Here is a 19022-nt window from a genome sequence, read left to right on the forward strand (position 1 = left end):
ATGGTTTTCCCAGTAGTGATGTATGGAAGTGAGAGCTGGACCATAAAGAAGGCGGATCGCCGAAGAATGGATGCTTTTGAATTCTGGTGCTGGAGGAGACTCTGGAGAGTCCCATGGACTGCAAGAAGATCAAACCTATCCATTCTGAAGGAAATCAGCCCTGAGTGCTCACTGGAAGGACAGATCCTGAAGCCGAGGCTCCAATATTTTGGCCACCTCATGAGAAGAGAAGACTCCCTGGAAAAGACCCTGATGTTGGGAAAGATGGAGGGCACAAGGAGAAGGGGACGACAGAGGACGAGACGGCTGGACAGTGTTCTTGAAGCTACTAGCATGAGTTTCACCAAACTGCGGGAGGCAGTGGAAGACAGGAGTGCCTGGCGTGCTCTGGTCCAGGGGGTCACGAAGAGTCGGAAACGACTACCGTATTTTTCGCCCTATAGGACGCACTTTTTCCCCTTCAAAAATGAAGGGGGAATGTGTGTGCGTCCTATGGGGCAAATGCAGGCTTTCGCTGAAGCCTGGAGAGCGAGAGGCGCCGGTGCGCACCGACCCCTCTCCCTCTCCAGGCTTCAGGAAGCTATCCGCAAGACTTGTAGAGTTGGAAGGGATCCCAAGGGTCATCTAGTCCAACCCCCCTGAGATGCAGGAATCTCAACTAGATACATGGGGCTACCTTTGAAGGTGACCCGGAAACTACAACTAATCCAGAATGCGGCAGCTAGACTGGTGACTGGGAGCGGCCGCCGAGACCGCATAACATTGGTCTTGAAAGACCTACATTGGCTCCCAGTACGTTTCCGAGCACAATTCAAAGTGTTGGTGCTGACCTTTAAAGCCCTAAACGGCCTCAGTCCAGTATACCTGAAGGAGCGTCTCCACCCCCATCATTCAGCCCTGACATTGAGGTCCAGCGCCGAGGGCCTTCTGGCGGTTCTCTCCCTGCAAGAAGTGAGGTTACAGGGAACCAGGCAGAGGGCCTTTTTGGTAGTGGCACCCGCCCTGTGGAACGCCCTCCCACCAGATGTCAAAGAGAACAACTACCAGATTTTTAGAAGACATCTGAAGGCGGCCCTGTTTAGGGAAGCTTTTAATGTTTGATGTATTACTATATTTTAATATTTTGTTGGAACCCGCCTAGAGTGGCTGGGGAAGCCCAGCCAGATGGGCGGGGTATAAATAAATTATTATTATTATTATTATTATTATTATTATTATTATTATTATTATTATTATAAGATCATCTCTGACAGGTGGCCATCCAACTTCTGCCTACAAAACCTCCAAGGAAGGAGAGTCTGCCCCCCCCCCGACTGTCGAAACAGCTCTTACCATCAGAAAGTTCTTCCTGATGTTAGTCGAATCTCCTTGTAACTTGAAGCTATTGGTTCGCGTCCTACCCTCCAGAGCCTAGCTAAGGCTAAGTGGAATTCTCAACCTGGATTTGAATCTGTGGAATCCTACTTAAAATGGCTGTTTTCCATTGCTTCCCCCGCCTCCCGTTCACTGATCCCCAGTTTTGCCTAGTTTCCCACCCTGCTCAGAAAACGTTTCGACCTAGAAACATTAAAGTTGGCTCTCGCATGTGATGCAGATCAATAGACAGCATCGAACTACCGGCATGTTGCAAACGACGTGTGGTGTGCAAACTGGCTACTTGCAATGCGGTTGTGCTAGTTTCCGAAAGCTTGTTTAGGGCAGGCTTTTGAGCTCATATACTAGGGATATTGCATAGCATATTTTTTTAGGGTTTGTACGTAAAAGGGGCGGGGTTCCTCTCCCACAGGGGTTATTCAATTTATACATTGCTCTCCTCTTAGAAAAAGATGAAGTCCCAAAGTGATTTACAACCAACATAAAACAAAGTCAATAAAAATACACATGAATGTTATCAAAAATAAAATTTAACCATATCATTGGTGCTGAAATGAGGGCAAGGGCTGGTGCCCGTGAGGTCTCCTTGGGGAGAACATTCCTTAAATGGGCTATTGCAGAGGAGGCCATAGCTCTGTGGCAGAGGGTCTGACTCTGTATAAGGCAGCATCCTGTAGCTCATTCTCTCATCACCACCTTCTGGACCTGCGGAAGAAGCAGGTGATTTGGAGCCTCGAGTGATGGTATGGTATGGGGAGAGACTGCATGTGGGGCACACTAGTAACTCACTGAGATGGAAAATGGAAGTCTGTGCATGCTCAGAAGCATCCGGTTCTCACTTTACAAGACCTAGACTCTAAGATTCCAGGATGAGGCCGTCTCCGCTGTGACTCAGGCTGGCACCTGATTTCTCCCCTGGCATCTGCAAGTCCTTTGATCCAGGGCTCAATTTGACACAGCGGCCTGTGCGGCAGTCAAGACTTAGGGTCCTTTCTTTAGAGAAATTCTAGGTGAAGTCCAAATTGGCTGTCACTTTCCCAGGAAAGAAAGCTTGGGAATCACACTGGGAAGGGGGAAGTCGTCCCTGTGTGCTGGGGGAGTGGAAAAGGCAGTGCAGGGAGTGCTGCTACCTTGCTCCTGCAAGCATCTGGTCAGCTCCTGTAAGAACAGGATGCTGGACCCAGGACCAGATTTAGGTTTGATGAGGCCCTAAGCTACTGAAGGTAATGGGGCCCTTTATATGTCCAGCTGTCCTTTGTTAACAACAAATCATTGCTGTTTTTTGTATTGAATATATGCAATATGGTAAAACCTAATAGGTATCTCAAGCCATTTGCACATGTTGCCATGCGACCAGTCCATGCAGAATGCAGGCACCCTATATATAGAAAGAAGCAAACTAGTGATATTTGAGGGAGCAGGCTGGCAGACAGGGCCCATGACTTACATCATAGGAGCCCCCCAAAAAATTAAAGGGAAAAAAGATGTACATTTCCAAAATATAAGATAAAAAACCAATAAAATAAAACCTACCGTATTTTTCGCCCCATAGGACGCACCGGCCCATAGGACGCATCAAGTTTTTTTGGGGGGAAATAAAGGAAAAAAATGTATTTCCCCCCCAGGCGCTTGTGGTGCTGGCAGCGGGGAGAAGCGCTCTTCTCCCCGCAGCCCGCCTTGAGATCAGGTCCGGGGACAGCGGGGAGACGCGCTGCGCCTCCCAGCTGTCCCCAGAGCTTGCAGGGCAGGCAGCGGGGAGAAGCGCTCTTCTCCCCGCAGCCCGCCTTCAGACCAGGTTCAGGGACAGCGGGGAGACGCGCTGCGCCTCCCCTCTGTCCCCGGAGCTTGCGGGGCAGGCGGCGGGGTCTCCCCGCCGTCAGCCTCCAAACCACTTCGGGAGACAGCGGGATGGCGGCGTTCCGCCTCCCTCTGTCCCCCGACCTTGTGGGGCTGGCGCTGGGGCTCTCCCCTCTCACTCTGCAGGCTTCAGCGAAAGCCTGCATTCGCCCTATAGGACGCACACACATTTCCCCTTCATTTTTGGAGGGGAAAAAGTGCGTCCTATAGAGCGAAAAATACGGTACATACAGAAACAGTGTTTTGTGTTGTGTAGGCTCCTCTGATGTAAGTCATGGGCCCCGCCTGCTAGCCTGCTCCCTAAAAAGTCACTGGTTTGCTCCTTTCTATATATAGGGTGCCTACATTCTGCATGGACTGGTCGCATGGCAACATGTGCAAATGGCTTGAGATACCTATTAGGTCCATAAATGACCATATAGCATATATTCTACCCCCAAAAAGCACAGAAGGCCAGCCCATTCTTGAACCTGGGAGGACAAGGAGAAGCAGCACCTCTTCCCCGCCACTTCCATCCATTGTTGCTTAAGATTCTTGTCTGCAAGCTAAGGTAACTAGAAAAAAGGAGCGACCACTTTTACGGCTCTAGTCCTCAGCCTCTGATCTCAACGCAGTGCCGGATTTACGCATAAGCTAAACAAGCTATAACTTAGGGGCCCCACTCTCTTCGGGGCCCCCCAAAAAATTTAAAGGAAAACTGGATGTACATTTCCAAAATAAAAGATTAAAAAACAAATAAAACCTACATACAGCAACCGTGTTTTGTGTTGTGTAGGCTCCTCTGATGTAAGTCATGGGCCCCGCCTGCTAGCCTGCTCCCTAAAATATCACTGGTTTGCTCCTTTCTATATATAGGGCCCCCTTCATGGATCACTGCCTTGTCGTGGCGAAGGGGTTTGAATAACTCAGAGAAGCTATGAACTATGCCGTGCAGGGCACCCAAGATGAACAGGTCATAGTGGAGAGTTTTGACCAAACGAAATTAAAAGACGCCTGCTTCTTGGGAGAAAAGCAATGACAAACCTAGACAGCATCTTAAAAAGCAGAGACATCACCTTGCCAACAAAGGTCCGTATAGTTAAAGCTCTGGTTTTCCCAGTAGTGATGTATGGAAGTGAGAGCTGGACCATCAAGAAGCCTGATCGCCAAAGAATGGATGCTTTTGAATTCTGGTGCTGGAGGAGACTCTTGAGAGTCCCATGGACTGCAAGAAGATCAAACCTATCCAATCTGAAGGAAATCAGCCCTGAGTGCTCACTGGAAGGACAGATCCTGAAGCTGAGGCTCCAAGACTTTGGCCACCTCATGAGAAGAGAAGACTCCCTGGAAAAGACCCTGATGTTGGGAAAGATGGAGGGCACAAGGAGAAGGGGACGACAGAGGGCGAGATGGTTGGACAGTGTTCTCGAAGTTACCAGCATGAATTTGACCAAACTGCGGGAGGCAGTAGAAGACAGGAGGGCCTGGCGTGCTCTGGTCCATGGCGTCATGAAGAGGCGGACACGATTGAACCACTAAACAACAACAACAACATTTGTAGGGTGCCTACGTTCTGCACGTGCAAATGGCGTGAGATACCTATTAGGTCCATAAGTTACCATATAGCATATATTCAACACAAAAACCAGGGACAATTTGTTGTTGACATAGGACAGCTGGACATAAAAGGGGGTTAATTCTATACCCACTTTGGAAGAATGGCAGATGAAGGTGATGGACTATATGGGATTGGCAGAAATGACTGGCAGAATCCGAGACCAGGGAGAAGAGGCGGTGGAAGAAGATTGGAAGAAATTTAAAGACGATCTACAGAAATATTGTAAAATTAATGAATGTTAGAATGATGTTGGATAGAAATTAAGTGGTTTCCAGCTGTAATGCTTTAAGAGAATATGAAAAAGGGTTATATAGGTAAAAATATAATTAAAATGATGTTGGATTGGAAATAAGTGGTATTAGCAACAAAGTTAACAAGAATATGCAAAAATGAACTGATAATGGATGAAAATACAGAGTTATAAAATGTTAAGATATAGAGTTAAGATAAATGAAAGAGGGTAAGGATTTGCTGATTTGATTATTTAAATGGGAATACAAGAAGGGGAGGTGTGAGGAGGTCAAAGAAACAAGCAAATGAGTTTTAAGTTATGAAAAATGGAATTGTTTTTAATTTTTTTAATTTTTTCTGTGTTTTTATATGTTGTATCTTTCTTTTTCTTTTTTTCTTTTATTATGTGTTCTTGTATATTTGTTTTTGTAAAACTTCAATAAATATTTCTTTAAAAAAAATAAAATAAAAGGGGGTTAATTCCAGTAACTTAGGGCCGCATTGAACCTAAACCCGGCCCTGGTCGTGAGAAACGGGGAGAGGAGAACAGAAGCGTGTACGGGCGGCGCTGCAGTTCCGGCGCCGGCCGCGAGTGGCCGCTGAGGGCGCCTTCGAGGGAGGGGCGGGGAGGCGCCCGGCGCTGTCACCGTCGCCCGCGCGTGCGCAGTGGCGCTCCCCTCTCGGCCTCGCCGTCGCTGCTCGGGCTCTTGGCGGCCGCCCTGAATGATCCGGCCCGGCATCCCCCGCGCGCCGCTCGGCCGGGGCCTCGTCTTCCGCCGCCGCCGCCATGGCCTTCACGTTCGCCGCCTTCTGCTACATGCTGGCGCTGCTCCTCACCGCCGCGCTCATCTTCTTCGCCATCTGGCATGTGAGTGGACGGGGGGGGGAGGGGGCTGTGGAGGTGGGGGGGGGTCCGTGGGGGGAGAGGGGGGCTCCTCATGAGGGGGCAGCCATGGGGGAAAAGGGGGCAGGGGTTTTTTTGCATGAGGGGTCCATGGGGTGAGAGGGACTCCTCATGCGGGCTGGGAAACGGGGCTGTGAAGGTTAGGGGGGTCCGTGGGGAGAGAGGGAGGGGTTGTGTTAGGAGGGGGCAGCCATGGGGGAAAGGGGAGCTGGGGGTGATTGCATGGGAGGGGGTCCATGGGTCGAGGGGGCTCATGAGGGGAGGGAGGGGGCTGTGTTAGGGGGCAGCCATGGTGGTGTTTACATAAGGGGGTCTATGGGTCGAGGGGGGCAGGGAAATGGGGCTGTGGAAGTTAGGGAAGTTGGTCTGGGGTCCGTGGGGGGAGAGGGGGGCTCCTCATGAGGGGGCTGGGGGTTTTTTTGCATGAGGGGTCCATGGGGTGAGAGGGACTCCTCATGCGGGCTGGGAAACGGGGCTGTGAAGGTTAGGGGGGTCCGTGGGGAGAGAGGGAGGGGTTGTGTTAGGGGGCAGCCATGGGGGAAAGGGGAGCTGGGGGTCTTTGCATGGGAGGGGGTCCATGGGTCGAGGGGGCTCATGAGGGGAGGGAGGGGGCTGTGTTAGGGGGCAGCCATGGGGAATGGGGGGCTGGGGTGGTTGCATGAGGGGTATATGGGTCGAGGGGGGCAGGGAAATAGGGCTGTGGAAGTTAGGGAAGTTGGGCAGGGGTCCGTGGGGGGAGAGGGGGGCTTCTCATGAGGGGGCTGGGGGTTTTTTTGCATGAGGGGTCCATGGGGTGAGGGGGACTCCTCATGCGGGTAGGGAAATGGGGCTGTGAAGGTTAGGGGGATCTGTGGGGAGAGAGAGGGGGTTTTCTCATGAGGGGAGGGAGGGGCTGTGTTAGGGGGCAGCCATAGGGGTGTTTGCATGGGGGTGTCTATGGGTCGAGGGGGGCAGGGAAATTGGGCTTTGGAGGTTAGGGAAGTTGGGGAGGGGTCCGTGGGGAGAGAGGGGGGCATGAGGGGCCCATGGGATGAAGGGGCTCCTCATGCGAGCAGGGAAATGGGACTGTGAAATTTAGGGGGGGTCCGTGGGGAGAGAGGGGGGGCTCCTCATGAGGGTAGGGAGGGGTCTCCGTTGGGGAAAAGGGGAGCTGGTGGTGTTTGCATGGGAGGGGGTCCATGGTTCGAGGGGGGCTCATGAGGGGAGGGAGAGGGCTGTGTTAGGGGGCAGCCTTGGGGAATTGGAGGGTTGGGGTGGTTGCATGGGGGTGTATGGGGTTAGGGGGGCTCCTCATAAAGGGAGGGAGGGTGCTGTGGGGTTGAGGAGCAAAGTGGGGTCCTCACGGGATAGAGCTTGGTGTGTGTTGAGGGGAAGTAAACGGGTCTATGATCCATGGGGTGAGGGAGACGGGGGAGATGCAGCTTGGGTTTGGGGGTGAAGTGGGAAGGAAGAAGGGCATTCCGGGTGTTTGCATTAGTGGTTGACCCATGGCATTGCATAGGCAATCCGTGGGGCTTAGCAGGTGAGAGCTACGTGTGTGTGTGTGGGGGGGATAGGTGCTCCTCCCAGGGAGGGAGAAGGCAAGTGGACTTATAAGCGGTATGTATTTGGGGGTGAGGAGATAAGAGAGGGAAAAGTGGGGTGCGTGGGTGATTGCATGAACTTAGGAAGTGATTTCAGGGGGGTTCTGGGTGGGGAGAGAGTGCCAGAGATGGATGCATATTTGGTGGGAGGGGGGGAATAGGACCTGTTCGCAGGTGGTAAAAGGAAGGAGTTGTTGTGGGGCACTGAAGTGGTGGGTTCGAGGTATTTGGGTCAACCAGGAGTTGCCAAACCAGAATCTTGTGGCAATTTGCTGTTCTATTTCTCTCCTAATACTCCAGCCCTGGGGTGAATTAACGTGACTTTGCCCCCAGGTATTAGCAAAAGGGAGATGGCTTTTTTTGTTGCCCATCAGAAGTGAGCTTGCTCAGGAGGTTGGAGCCTGATAGAACAAAGGGCACTTTCCTCCCAGACCTCTTCCCCCTCCTTCTTCCAGTTACTACCATCTTCTTAACTTGACACGACTGCAAAATCTGCTTCCCTTCAGCAAATGTTTGGCTGGGGTTACACTGTGCAGAACTGGGAAGCGTTAACGAAGTAGCATCAGGATAAAATGTGTCCATGTGGCTGGGTCATGAGAGTGCTACGAAATAGCTGTACTGTTTTTAGCAATCTTTTGCCTATAGAAAAGATGTCGTTATCATATTTCACTGGACTAGCTAATTGTGTCAAGGGTTAGGGTTGCCTGCTTCCAAGTTAAAGGAGAGCTTGCGCTTTCCCTCTCCTCTTTAGCCCCAGAAACCAGATGAAGAAACCTGTCAAATGAGCTGTCTTGCGCAGGTCAGGGAGTGTTTTTGTGGCAACTGGAAATGTCTTTTGAGTTCTTTAACATTGTGTCCAGACTCTGCCTAGCTGTTCCATACATTTTAAGAGACTAGCTGGCTGGATCTAACCCTTGGGAGGGTTTCCTCTGAATTTGAAACTAGGATTTTGTCTCTTCAGGGCGTGGTGCTTTTGAACAGGGCTACACATTCCATTTGAGCTGTTCTCACTCTACTGTCCAACTGTTCTAATTTTATTTTAGATTATAGCTTTTGATGAGCTGAAGACTGACTACAAGAATCCCATAGACCAGTGTAATACACTCAACCCTGTAAGTTTACGTGAGAGAGATCTCTTTGCATTCATTCTTAGCCAGGTTTTTCGTAATTAATATTGACTTACGATGCATTAGTAAAATGTTACTTGATAATATGTAATAGATCTAAGATTTCTTGGCAGATTTCTTTCTCTTTTCCTCTAAGCTTGAAGTTCTGACTTGCTTGTCTGCTGGTGATCTTGTCAGCTGTCATACTAACATTCTTTCAATCTGCTTTTTACATTTTCGGTACAAAGACAGTTGAAAAGGTTAAAAAGATTAAGAGAGTCAAAATTGCATTAAAGGTGTGTACTGCTTTTTAGTTTAATGTTTTAATGCCACTCTCTACTTTTCATTTTGTTAGGAACATCTGTATTATTTCTGTTGACTTCTTTTTGTTCGGTGTGCTTGCTCATTTGCCTGTCTTTTGTCTATCCAGGGGTTGTAATAACTTCATGGACTTTGTGCGTTGTGAGTTGGCTTGCTTAATAAGAGATGGGGAAAACTGTTACATGCTTAAATTCTTCTATAACTAAACCAGGCTGGCAAGAATCCAATAGATTTGATACTTGTTGTTTAACGAGGAAAATGTCAGGTTTCCTCTCAAACAGAGTTTGCAAATCTAGTTCAAAACATGGCTTCAAACTCTGGTTCTGATGTGAACCCTGTTTAGTGTTGGTGCAGATCACAAAACCATAATTATGGGAATTCATGTTGGGGAGTTGGGGGACTGGGATACAGGCGTGGGCTATTCCAAGTCTGGCCCCTTGATATATTTTTTTTCTTATACATGGGGTTGTGTCCAGTGCCAGTCCTCCTCAGAGTAAACCCACTGAAATTAAGACAAGACTAATTTATGTCCATTAAGCTCAGTGGGTGTCCTCTCAGTTGGGCTTGCATCGGGTACAGCCCAGGGTTTGTAGGTAGTTGCTGTTACATTTGCACCAGACCTTAGTGAGAGGCGTAGTCCATGTTCTTTAAAACTTTTTCAGTTTAAACCAGAGCTGGATAACCTGCAGTCTGTGGACTCCTAATTTGAGGTGGCCCTTCCTGGTGGGGGATTTAATCCCTACATTTTGTGATTTAGGAGAAATTGTTGCCACAGCCTCAGGAGATGTTACTGACACTGCTGTTAGCTGTTGGAACAGGTTGCACTGTTTAAATAGAGAGCAAAAGATGGTAGACACTCATTTTATATATGTACCATTTCAACTGTACATGTACTTGCTTAGCAGATTGGAGAACTAAAATAAATGAAACCACTTCTCAGGTGTTAACCTCTGCCTTCACTCAAAGTGTTTACCTTTTGCCTTCAGCTACTCCATTAATCAAGGGACGTGGGTGGCGCTGTGGGTTAAACCACAGAGCCTAGGACTTGCCGATCAGAAGGTCGGCAGTTCGAATCCCCGCAACGGGGTGAGCTCCCGTTGCTCGGTCCCAGCTCCTGCCAACCTAGCAGTTCGAAAGCACCTCAAAGTGCAAGTAGATAAATAGGTACCACTCCGGCGGGAAGGTAAACGGCGTTTCTGTGCGCTGCTCTGGTTCGCCAGAAAGTGGCTTAGTCATGCTGGCCACATGACCCGGAAGCTGTATGCCGGCTCCCTCGGCCAATAAAGTGAGATGAGCGGTGCAACCCCAGAGTCGGCCACGACTGGACCTAATGGTCAGGGGTCCCTTTACCTTTTTACTCCATTAATCAGGGGTGCTTGAGAAAGTTGGGGGGGAAACAAAATTCAGCAAGAGCAGGAATGGAGAACCTCTGGTCCTCCAGATGTGTTTGGGCTCCATCTCCTATCAGCCCCAGTCAGAGTGGCCATTGGGCAGGAATCCTGATGTGAGCTGAAGCCAAGCAGCACCTGGAGGGCAATGGGGTTTACACCTCCAGCTAGATGATTTTCCAGTATTGCCCTGCTAACTTTGAGCCAGTGGGTGTCAGTGCTGAATGTAAACCGATCAGCTAGAAGCAGGTCATGGGCTGTATGGGTACAACTGCTAGAAGCTGCTTCCACAAAGCAGATACGTGGAATTGAGAGAATGTAGCAAGCTTGGATAGTGATTGTGCATGGAACAGTTTACCCTGCTCGGTCATCTCTCATTTGATTTGGGAGGGTGAGAAAATGTTCACTACATGTATGCATTCCCTTATCACAGACTTTTAATCAAAAAGATTCTGCCATATGCATGTTGGACAACTATGTTTTAAATATACAGGTGAGAGTCTGCAGACTTTCTTGTGACTAAAGAGCGTACTTATAAATGCTTTCCTCCCAATAGGGATGCAATAGGTTTAAAAGAAGTGCAGGACTCTTAAAAACAGGAGTAACGTGCAAGATTAGGAAATGGCCAGCAAGTTGACAATAATTTTAGCCACAAGCTGGTCTAGTTTTTAATGCTTTGTGGCTGAATGCTTGTAATAACTTTCTTGTTTAGGTCTCCTATTGCTTAGCAGATACACAGCTGGAATCTCAACCTGTATTTGGGGACATGCAGATTTGAATAGTCTGTGTTAACTGCAGTGCTTCCTCCTTTCATACTGGATACAACAATGACTGCAAGTTCAGACAGAGTGAGGAATATCAGATCAACAGCAGTTTCTGTTACCATCTGTGGTTGATGGTTTCCAGTTTTTGTTGGCTACAAACTGCTGTCTATGATAACAGGCTCCCATATAAACAGGGTATATTGTCTTCGTAGGTTTTCACTGGAAAGTATGATGGTTAAGAAGTGAGTATATTAGAAATGTAAATTGCTTTTCGTAGAACGTAAGAAATGGGCTCCTATTAAGTTGCTTCCAGGCACTGTTTGTTCCCTTCTGCACAGCAGGATTTGTGCTGTTTATATTTGTGTACATTGTTTATGTTAGAGTATTGGTCCTATCTCTGCACAATTATTTGTAAAGGAAAAAAATGCTTTCTAAAGAAAACATTTGGTTTATAACATACACAGCATTTTAGAGTTCCAGGATTTAGACAACCAGTAGTACACAGCTTCACCTGAATAGTTTGGGACATCCAAAATTTGTAGAAATGGAGCAATAGAAGGTTAGCAAGGAATTGTGCAGTTGTTGAGTCTTGGTTTGAATACGGAAATTCTCAGGATTTTATGTAAGTTTCTAGTCCTGATAATTTGTAGATGTAACTGAGTGAACCTGAAAGTGAAATTTTCTAAAACCACAGAGTGCAGAAAGTAAACAGAGTTCAGAATTGCTTTGAAATCTGCTAAATTGATTTTGAAGGGAGAAGTTCATTGATGAATTTCAAGGAAATAAAACTTAGTTGAGTGAGTGTCCACCTTACTTGATTAAACAATGCAGTGGGCAAGACTTGAGATCTCTGTGTCCACCCCAAATAAAATATAAAATAAATACCAAACATCCTACTTTTTTGCTGTATGTGTAGACTTGCACAGTTTCCACCATTCCCAACAATTGGGTTGATGGGAGTTATCTCAAACAGTTGGAGGGCACCTGGTTAGGTAGCTGAAATCCCACTGTAAATTGTGGTTTGGATGTAGCTCACTAGAGGTAAGCAGAAATCGTTTGGAGGGTTGCTGTAAGGCCATCTGCTAGTCTAATATGAAGACAGATGGGTATTGCCTGTGGAAAATCTAACTTTCCCTGGGATGTAAGTTGTAAAATGGAAGATATATACGAGTCCTCAGTTTAAGTGATGACCCTCTCCAAAATATGCAAACTTGCCTTTTTTATTCTCATACCGCAGATTGTATAAATGGTAATCAATGTGAGCAGTGACCAGTTTTATGCAAATTGTACTAAGTATTGTTTGCACGTTTTACACACTCATGACACAGTGCGTTGAAACTATTATGTTGGCTTCTCTTGTCTAATGCTGGCTTTGCTTATTGCCCCTTACTTTTTCTTTTGACGCAGTACACCCCCTGTCACTGTAATGCAAGTAAAATACACTAAATGTGGAAGCAGAACTGCCTTGACTTGTGTGTCTTCCTTTGCAGCTTGTGCTTCCGGAGTACCTCATCCACGCTTTCTTCTGTGTTATGTTTCTGTGTGCAACAGAATGGCTCACGCTGGGTCTCAATATGCCGTTGTTGGCTTACCATATTTGGAGGTAATGCTGGGCATGGTTCAGTCTCAATTTATTCATGGAAACACACTTCTTACTGTACGGTTTGATGTAGACTTCCTGTGGAAATTAAGCCTGCGGAGGAATTGGGTTAACGATGCAGCTGAAGCCTTTTTCGCGTACGATTGTCGAAGAATGAATAATACAACAGCCAAAGCTGTTCAGTGTGTATGTTGCACATCGATTGGGCTCTGGAAGTCTGGGCCTTAATCTAAAGCAAAAGAAGTTTCCACTTCTTATTGTTGGGAGAGAGGAAATCAGAAAAGGAGGCAAGCTTGGATCTAAATTAAATCTTCAGTGTCCTACATGGTTCTCTGCCATTTCCATGACTTCGGTTTGCAAAGTAGAGGGAGATTCCTTTTTCTGATACTTAAAGCACATGGGTAAGGCCTTAACTTAAGAAGATAAACTCCGTAGTTCTGCCTTGAGCCTGCTTTCGCCATCATAAATGTGTAAAGAGCTGTCCAAGAATTCATCTAGTCCAGTGCTCTGTCTGCAATGGTAGGCAGTTGGATACAGAGTAGAATGGAGAAAGCCCATCTGCTGCTTGTCCCTACTATCTAGTAATCATAGGTATGTTGTACTTAGCTGTTGCAGATGAATACAGTGTACAGTCATACCTCGGGTTGAATATGCTTCATGTTGAGCGCGTTCGAGTTGCGCTCCGTGGCAACCCGGAAGTAATGGAGCGTGTTACTTCCCGGTTTCGCTGCTCGCGCATGCGCAGATGCTCAAAATGACGTCATGCGCAGAAGCGGCGAAAAGCAGCGCAGACGTGCCATCGCTAGTTACGTTTCCTTCTGGATGCGAATGGGGCTCCGGAACGGATCCCGTTCGCATCCCGAGGTACCACTGTATATACTGTTAGTATCCTGCTTTTTTTGGCCCCAAACACCTTGCTTCATGAAATCATTGCAAGGGACATTTTATTTTTCACTGTGAAACCAATAACAAAAACAAGTCAAGATAAGAGGAATCAGGTCAGTAGCTAGTTGTTGAAGCTGAAATGTCTGGCACCACCTCCTTCGGTGTGATCTAGATATGTCAGCATTGCAGTGGATCACAGGGAATGTTTTGGTTAGGTAGGATTTTGTCATGCACTTCACTAAACTGGTGCAATTCCTTTAGGCTTAGGCTTCTTCTAGGCTGCCTTGGGCTCCATACTGGAGGAAAGGTGGAATGCAAATCTAATAAATCAATACATTTTGATAAGTGGAAGGTGGAAGGAGGTGAAGAGAGATCTTCCAATTCCATGAATGCAGCCGCATTTTTATTTCTTCTCATTGCTGAATGTCTGAATACCAAAATTTCTTTCCTTGTACCTTTTAAAAATGCAAATTCATTTTTCCAGGTATATGAGCAGGCCTGTAATGAGCGGCCCAGGACTCTATGATCCTACAACCATCATGAACGCAGATATTTTAGCATATTGCCAGAAGGAAGGATGGTGCAAACTAGCATTTTACCTTCTATCTTTTTTTTACTACCTATATGGGTAAGTCACAAATTTCATTTTTATTTGTTGCAGAACTTTTCATACTGTCTTTCCAGCAACTCAAGACGGTTGACGATTGAGGAAAGTAAGATAGGCATTATAACAACACCCTAGTGGTCCCAGGCCCTAAGGAAGTTAGATTGGCTTCAACCAGAGCCAGGGCCTTTTCAACTCTGGCTCCGGCCTGGTGGAACGCTCTGCCTCATGAGACCAGGGCCCTGCAGGATCTGATTTCTTTCCGCAGGGCCTGTAAGACAGAGTTGTTCCACCTGGCCTTTGGCTTGGAGCCAGTTTGATTCCCTCCCTCCCCCTCTTTCTTTTTTCTTTTCCTTCTCCTCCTGCGATGAGGCTACATTTTAATATTTTAATGTTCCATTATTTTAATGTTGTATTTTATTTTTGTTTTTAAGTTGTAATCATTCATCTTGTTTTTATTATTGCTTGTAAGCCGCTCTGAGCCCGGCCTTGGCTGGGGAGGGCGGGGCATAAATAAATAAATAAATAAATAATAATAATAATAATAATAATAATAATTATTATTATTATTATTATTATTATTATACAGAATTTCTTATTAAGTATCAATAGTTGGGTTTTTAAAAATTACTAAAAGCCCAGGCATCTCATACATGTCTCAAGGTTATCCAGAATTCATCTCATGACCTGCCTCCTTTTCAGCAGGGGTCGGGCGGAGTTCCATAATTGGATTAGTGTGACTGAGAAGGCCTTGCCTAGAGACTGCATGAGAGATGCCTCTTGATAAGCTGAGTCCTGGAACAGGGCCTTGCCACTAGATCCTAAAAAGCAAAGCAGCTCTTAACTAGAAAGCAAATCCCTACCATTTAGATGCAGTTTCTGAAGTTGCTATCTGACGTGGAATTTGTACAAAACTTCTTTCTTAAAAAAAAGTGCCATGCTCTTCAGATAGTTTGTTGCTTTAAAATGTAAGCAAAGTAAAGTTGTGCACAACTGTTGCTTGAATTGCCAGGAAAGCATGTTTTTGCTACTGACACTTGAGTTTGTCTCTTAGAACTGTGCTAGGCCTCAGCAAAAGAGACAGGTTTGCCAACCGGAGGCCCCAGGTTGTGAATGTCTGTGGTGCTTTTGCTGGGGGAGATGCATGTTTTTGTGTTGAGGGCCCCAGGCAATAAATAACCACTGCAAGCACTCCGTTTATAATAGGAGTGAGTGCCAGTGGCAGTAACAACTGTGTGCAGATATCTACGTCCCTTGTGGTTGCACCAGTGAGTATCTGGCTCTGGTTTATGGTGGTACATAATGAGCTCAGTGGTAAAGGTGAACACAGAAGGTACTCCCTAGTATGCAACAAAGCAGAAATATTTCTGCTAAATTTAAAAGATATGTATCTATTATTCTGTTTATCCTTCTTCCAACAGCATGATTTATGTCTTGGTGAGCTCTTAAAAAATGGCATCCAGCAGACTTGGTTCCAGCGAAGTGCATGCAGAAAAGCCACAAGACGAAAGGATTGTTTTCAAAGAAGAATCTAGTATCAAGATTTAGCAGTGGAATCTGACGATCACAGTTGCAACCGGTGGGGGGAAAGACGACTTCTACATCTTCTTCTCCTGCCCCTTTAAATTGTGCCCATACTTCAATACTCATGGAAAGATGTTTTCATTTTCTAAATTTTACTGGGATGTTTAAAGTGATGGAAATCACATATAAATTAATGTAAAGCGGTTACCTCTGGCTTTGGACAGTTTTGACCCTGCACTCCATAAGGAACAGCCCATTCCCTCAATTATAATAGTATTAATTGCTGTCCTTAGTATAATAGAATTTTGTTTTTGTTCAATTGACTTCGTAGTGGATCATTTGGGTTGTGGACTGCCATCTAGCTGTCACCTGTAGGTACCAAGTGCTCCTGAAAGACTGAATGCTTTTCTGTATGTTATCTCTTAGGTAACCTCTGTGTGTCTTATAGATGAATACATGACAACAACTGCAGGAACAATTGTAGTTCTATTTTTTACCGTTTGGATATTACCTCCCTATAATGTGCATGGCTCAAACTTCCCATATTTACGGCAAACATTGAATGCCCCTTGCTTTAATTTTCTACACTAAGTGGATATGGTAGGGGAAGAGGGGATTACTGGTGAAGAGTACATATTAAAACCACCCTATATTAAAAAAAATACCTTGTGTAGCGGTCTCAAATTATCATAAAACCTGGGTCAAGCGTGGTAATAAAAATAGTTTGTGAGTTTGCAGGTAGAATTGCATACAATTTGAGACACTTGTTCAACAAGTTTGGGTGAATATCCCTGCTGTTCCTTAGTGCAATACAATAAAAACTTCAAAGACGGATAAAACTTTATTTTCTTCTACTGCTTTGGCTTTTTCAAAGTGCTTTGGAACTGCTGACTTTAGCCAGCTGCTACTAGGTAATACCATTCTAGTTTTAAAGGTAAAGCAATAGCTTGAAAAAGGACGCCTTCTGCTAGACAGCAGGGTTGCCTTTAGAGCAAAGGTGATTAGAAGCTAGACCAATGCCCTTCGGGGGCAGCAGGTCAGTTTCTATTGGATTCTTGCAAAGCCAGACTTCTGGCCTGATCCTGGAAAATACTGCCTCTGTTCTTAGGCAGGAGCAGGGACAAGCTAGGCTTTCGCTCTATAAGAGATTCCAAGTATGGAGTCTTGGTTTGTAAAGCAAAACACTTTGGATCTTTAGAGGGGAAGTCAATCACACCAGACTGAAACTGGTCACTCCTTCTGTTGAGCATCGTATGCCTATTGCTGGTGGAAGTCAACTCTGCCTCAAGAGCTGCTGAGAGGTTCATGCTCCTTGGAACAAAGGACTTCAAGAGCACAACGGAGCTGCTTTTTATTCACAAACAGGTTGTTTGATACCTATTAAAGGTCCAAGGAAGACAGCCATGAGCATTGCCGACCAAAGTCCATAGGCGTGGATGAAATAGGAATGGAAATTTCAGCCAGTCCTTACCTCATATTCCAAGTTTTCAAGATCCTGTAAAACATTTTCTGATTGTGTTGTACAGCTATGACATTTGATTTTAAAATGAATTCAGTGCATCAGGATACCAAGAAGCTGAAGTTCTTATACTGACAGCTGTGCAGTTTTAAAAATAGGTATTCATCTCATTTGGCCTATTCAAAACCATCATTATCTATTGGCGATGAGTGTCACATGCTTGGGTAGATTATGTTCACTTGATCCTGCATCTCTCGCTTTAGTATTTGCTGAAGGATCTGGAATTGTGCCTGTCATAGCTTTAATGGCATGCAGTGTCCATAGCAGTATGTTCACGTAAAAAAGAGTACCTATTACTTTCTGTGTTGTGACTGATATTTTACAGGATCTTTATACAGCTGGCAGCCATATTAGCTCCTTTTAGTACGTGTGCTTTTAAGACAGCAAACAAGGTTTTTGCCCATGATGTGTGTGTAGCATTTGTTTTCCACAACTTCCTCTAGGAGAGAAACATGAAATTTGTGTATAAGATACTGGTGCTGTCGCCAAACTGCCTCTGCCTCTCTTAAAATATGATCTCGGCTTTAATTCAAAGCTTGCTTTGTGGTCCTTTTTTTTTAACATACAGTGGTACCTCGTGTTAAGTACTTAATTCGTTCCGGAGGTCCGTACTTAACCTGAAACTGTTCTTAACCTGAAGCACCACTTTAGCTAATGGGGGCCTCCTGCTGCCGCCGCGCCGCCGGAGCACGATTTCTGTTCTCATCCTGAAGCAAAGTTCTTAACCTGAAGCACTATTTCTGGGTTAGCGGAGTCTGTAACCTGAAGCGTATGTAACCTGAAGCGTATGTAACCCGAGGTACCACTGTATAAGGTACTAGCGTGTGAGTGTAGGAGAAACTGAAGAAACTGCAGAGGTGTGAATCTCTTTATAATATACAGGTATCCCATAAACAATATACAGGTATCCCATAGGGACGCGGGTGGCACTGTGGGTTAAACCACAGAGCCTAGGGCTTGCTGATCAGAAGGTCGGCGGTTCAAATCCTCGCGACGGGGTGAGCTCCTGTTGCTCGGTCCCTGCTCCTGCCAACCTAGCAGTTCGAAAGCACGTCAAAAGTGCAAGTAGATAAATAGGTACTGCTCCAGCGGGAAGGTAAACGGCGTTTCCATGCGCTGCTCTAGTTCACCAGAAGCGGCTTTGTCATGCTGGCCACATGACCCGGAAACTCTACGCTGGCTCCCTCGGCCAATAAAGCGAGATGAGCGCAGCAACCCCAGAGTCGGTCACGACTGGACCTAATGGTCAGGGGTCCCTTTACCTTTACCTATCCCATAAACATGGGATAGAGATAACGGCTCCTCAGCTCTGATATCTCCTGGGGTAGACAGCAATGGACCAGATGGCTATACGACCTGCATATGTAGGTATCTCTGAGGCTGAAACAAAAAAAAAAGCACTTCCACTTCTACAGAGGCTTCCAAAGGCGCAGCCCATCCAAGCTAACATCAACCAGGGTTGCTGCCTAAGCTTACTTTAGATACGGCAGACTACATCAAATAGATCAATATTGCCTTTGATGATTTCAGACTGGGAGAAATTCAAATGGAACAGGAGATACTTCTGGTTTGACAGGTACCAGCTGGTTTTTAAAAAGCCTCCATAGCAGTAAATTGTTTCAGGATAGGAGATCACTGGGGGGCAAGTCAGATTAGGCAATCATGCAAGCTTGGAGGACAATCACTTTAATACACACTGTTTCCTAGCAGTTACGGGAACAGCCATAAGTTTCTAGAGAAGTGAACAGGAAAGTAAGGTGCAAGC

General features: G+C 46.2%; 2 protein-coding genes across 4 annotated transcripts in view; both read left to right on the forward strand.

The window, feature by feature from the left end:
• LOC310765020 (uncharacterized protein) overlaps positions 1 to 19022 on the forward strand; it is a 183275-nt gene that overhangs the window by 120760 nt on the left and 43493 nt on the right. The window lies entirely within an intron of this gene.
• CNIH1 (cornichon family member 1) lies at positions 5702 to 16582 on the forward strand. Of its 3 annotated transcripts, XM_083621519.1 has the most exons (6): positions 5735 to 5927; positions 8590 to 8658; positions 8901 to 8948; positions 12616 to 12728; positions 14095 to 14238; positions 15636 to 16582. In XM_083621519.1, exons 1-6 carry the CDS (start codon positions 5847 to 5849, stop codon positions 15661 to 15663), a joined length of 483 nt encoding a protein of 160 aa, XP_083477645.1. In that variant the 5' UTR covers positions 5735 to 5846; the 3' UTR covers positions 15664 to 16582. The 3 variants fall into 3 exon arrangements, 2 of the variants coding, with proteins under 2 accessions (XP_083477646.1, XP_083477645.1); XR_014549866.1 differs by lacking the exon at positions 8901 to 8948 and having other exon boundaries at positions 5702 to 5927; positions 14095 to 14351; positions 14804 to 16582; XM_083621520.1 differs by lacking the exon at positions 8901 to 8948 and having other exon boundaries at positions 5702 to 5927.

The sequence above is a fragment of the Podarcis filfolensis genome, assembly GCF_964270895.1.
Source record: "Podarcis filfolensis genome assembly, chromosome: 1".
In the NCBI taxonomy this organism is placed as follows: domain Eukaryota; kingdom Metazoa; phylum Chordata; class Lepidosauria; order Squamata; family Lacertidae; genus Podarcis; species Podarcis filfolensis.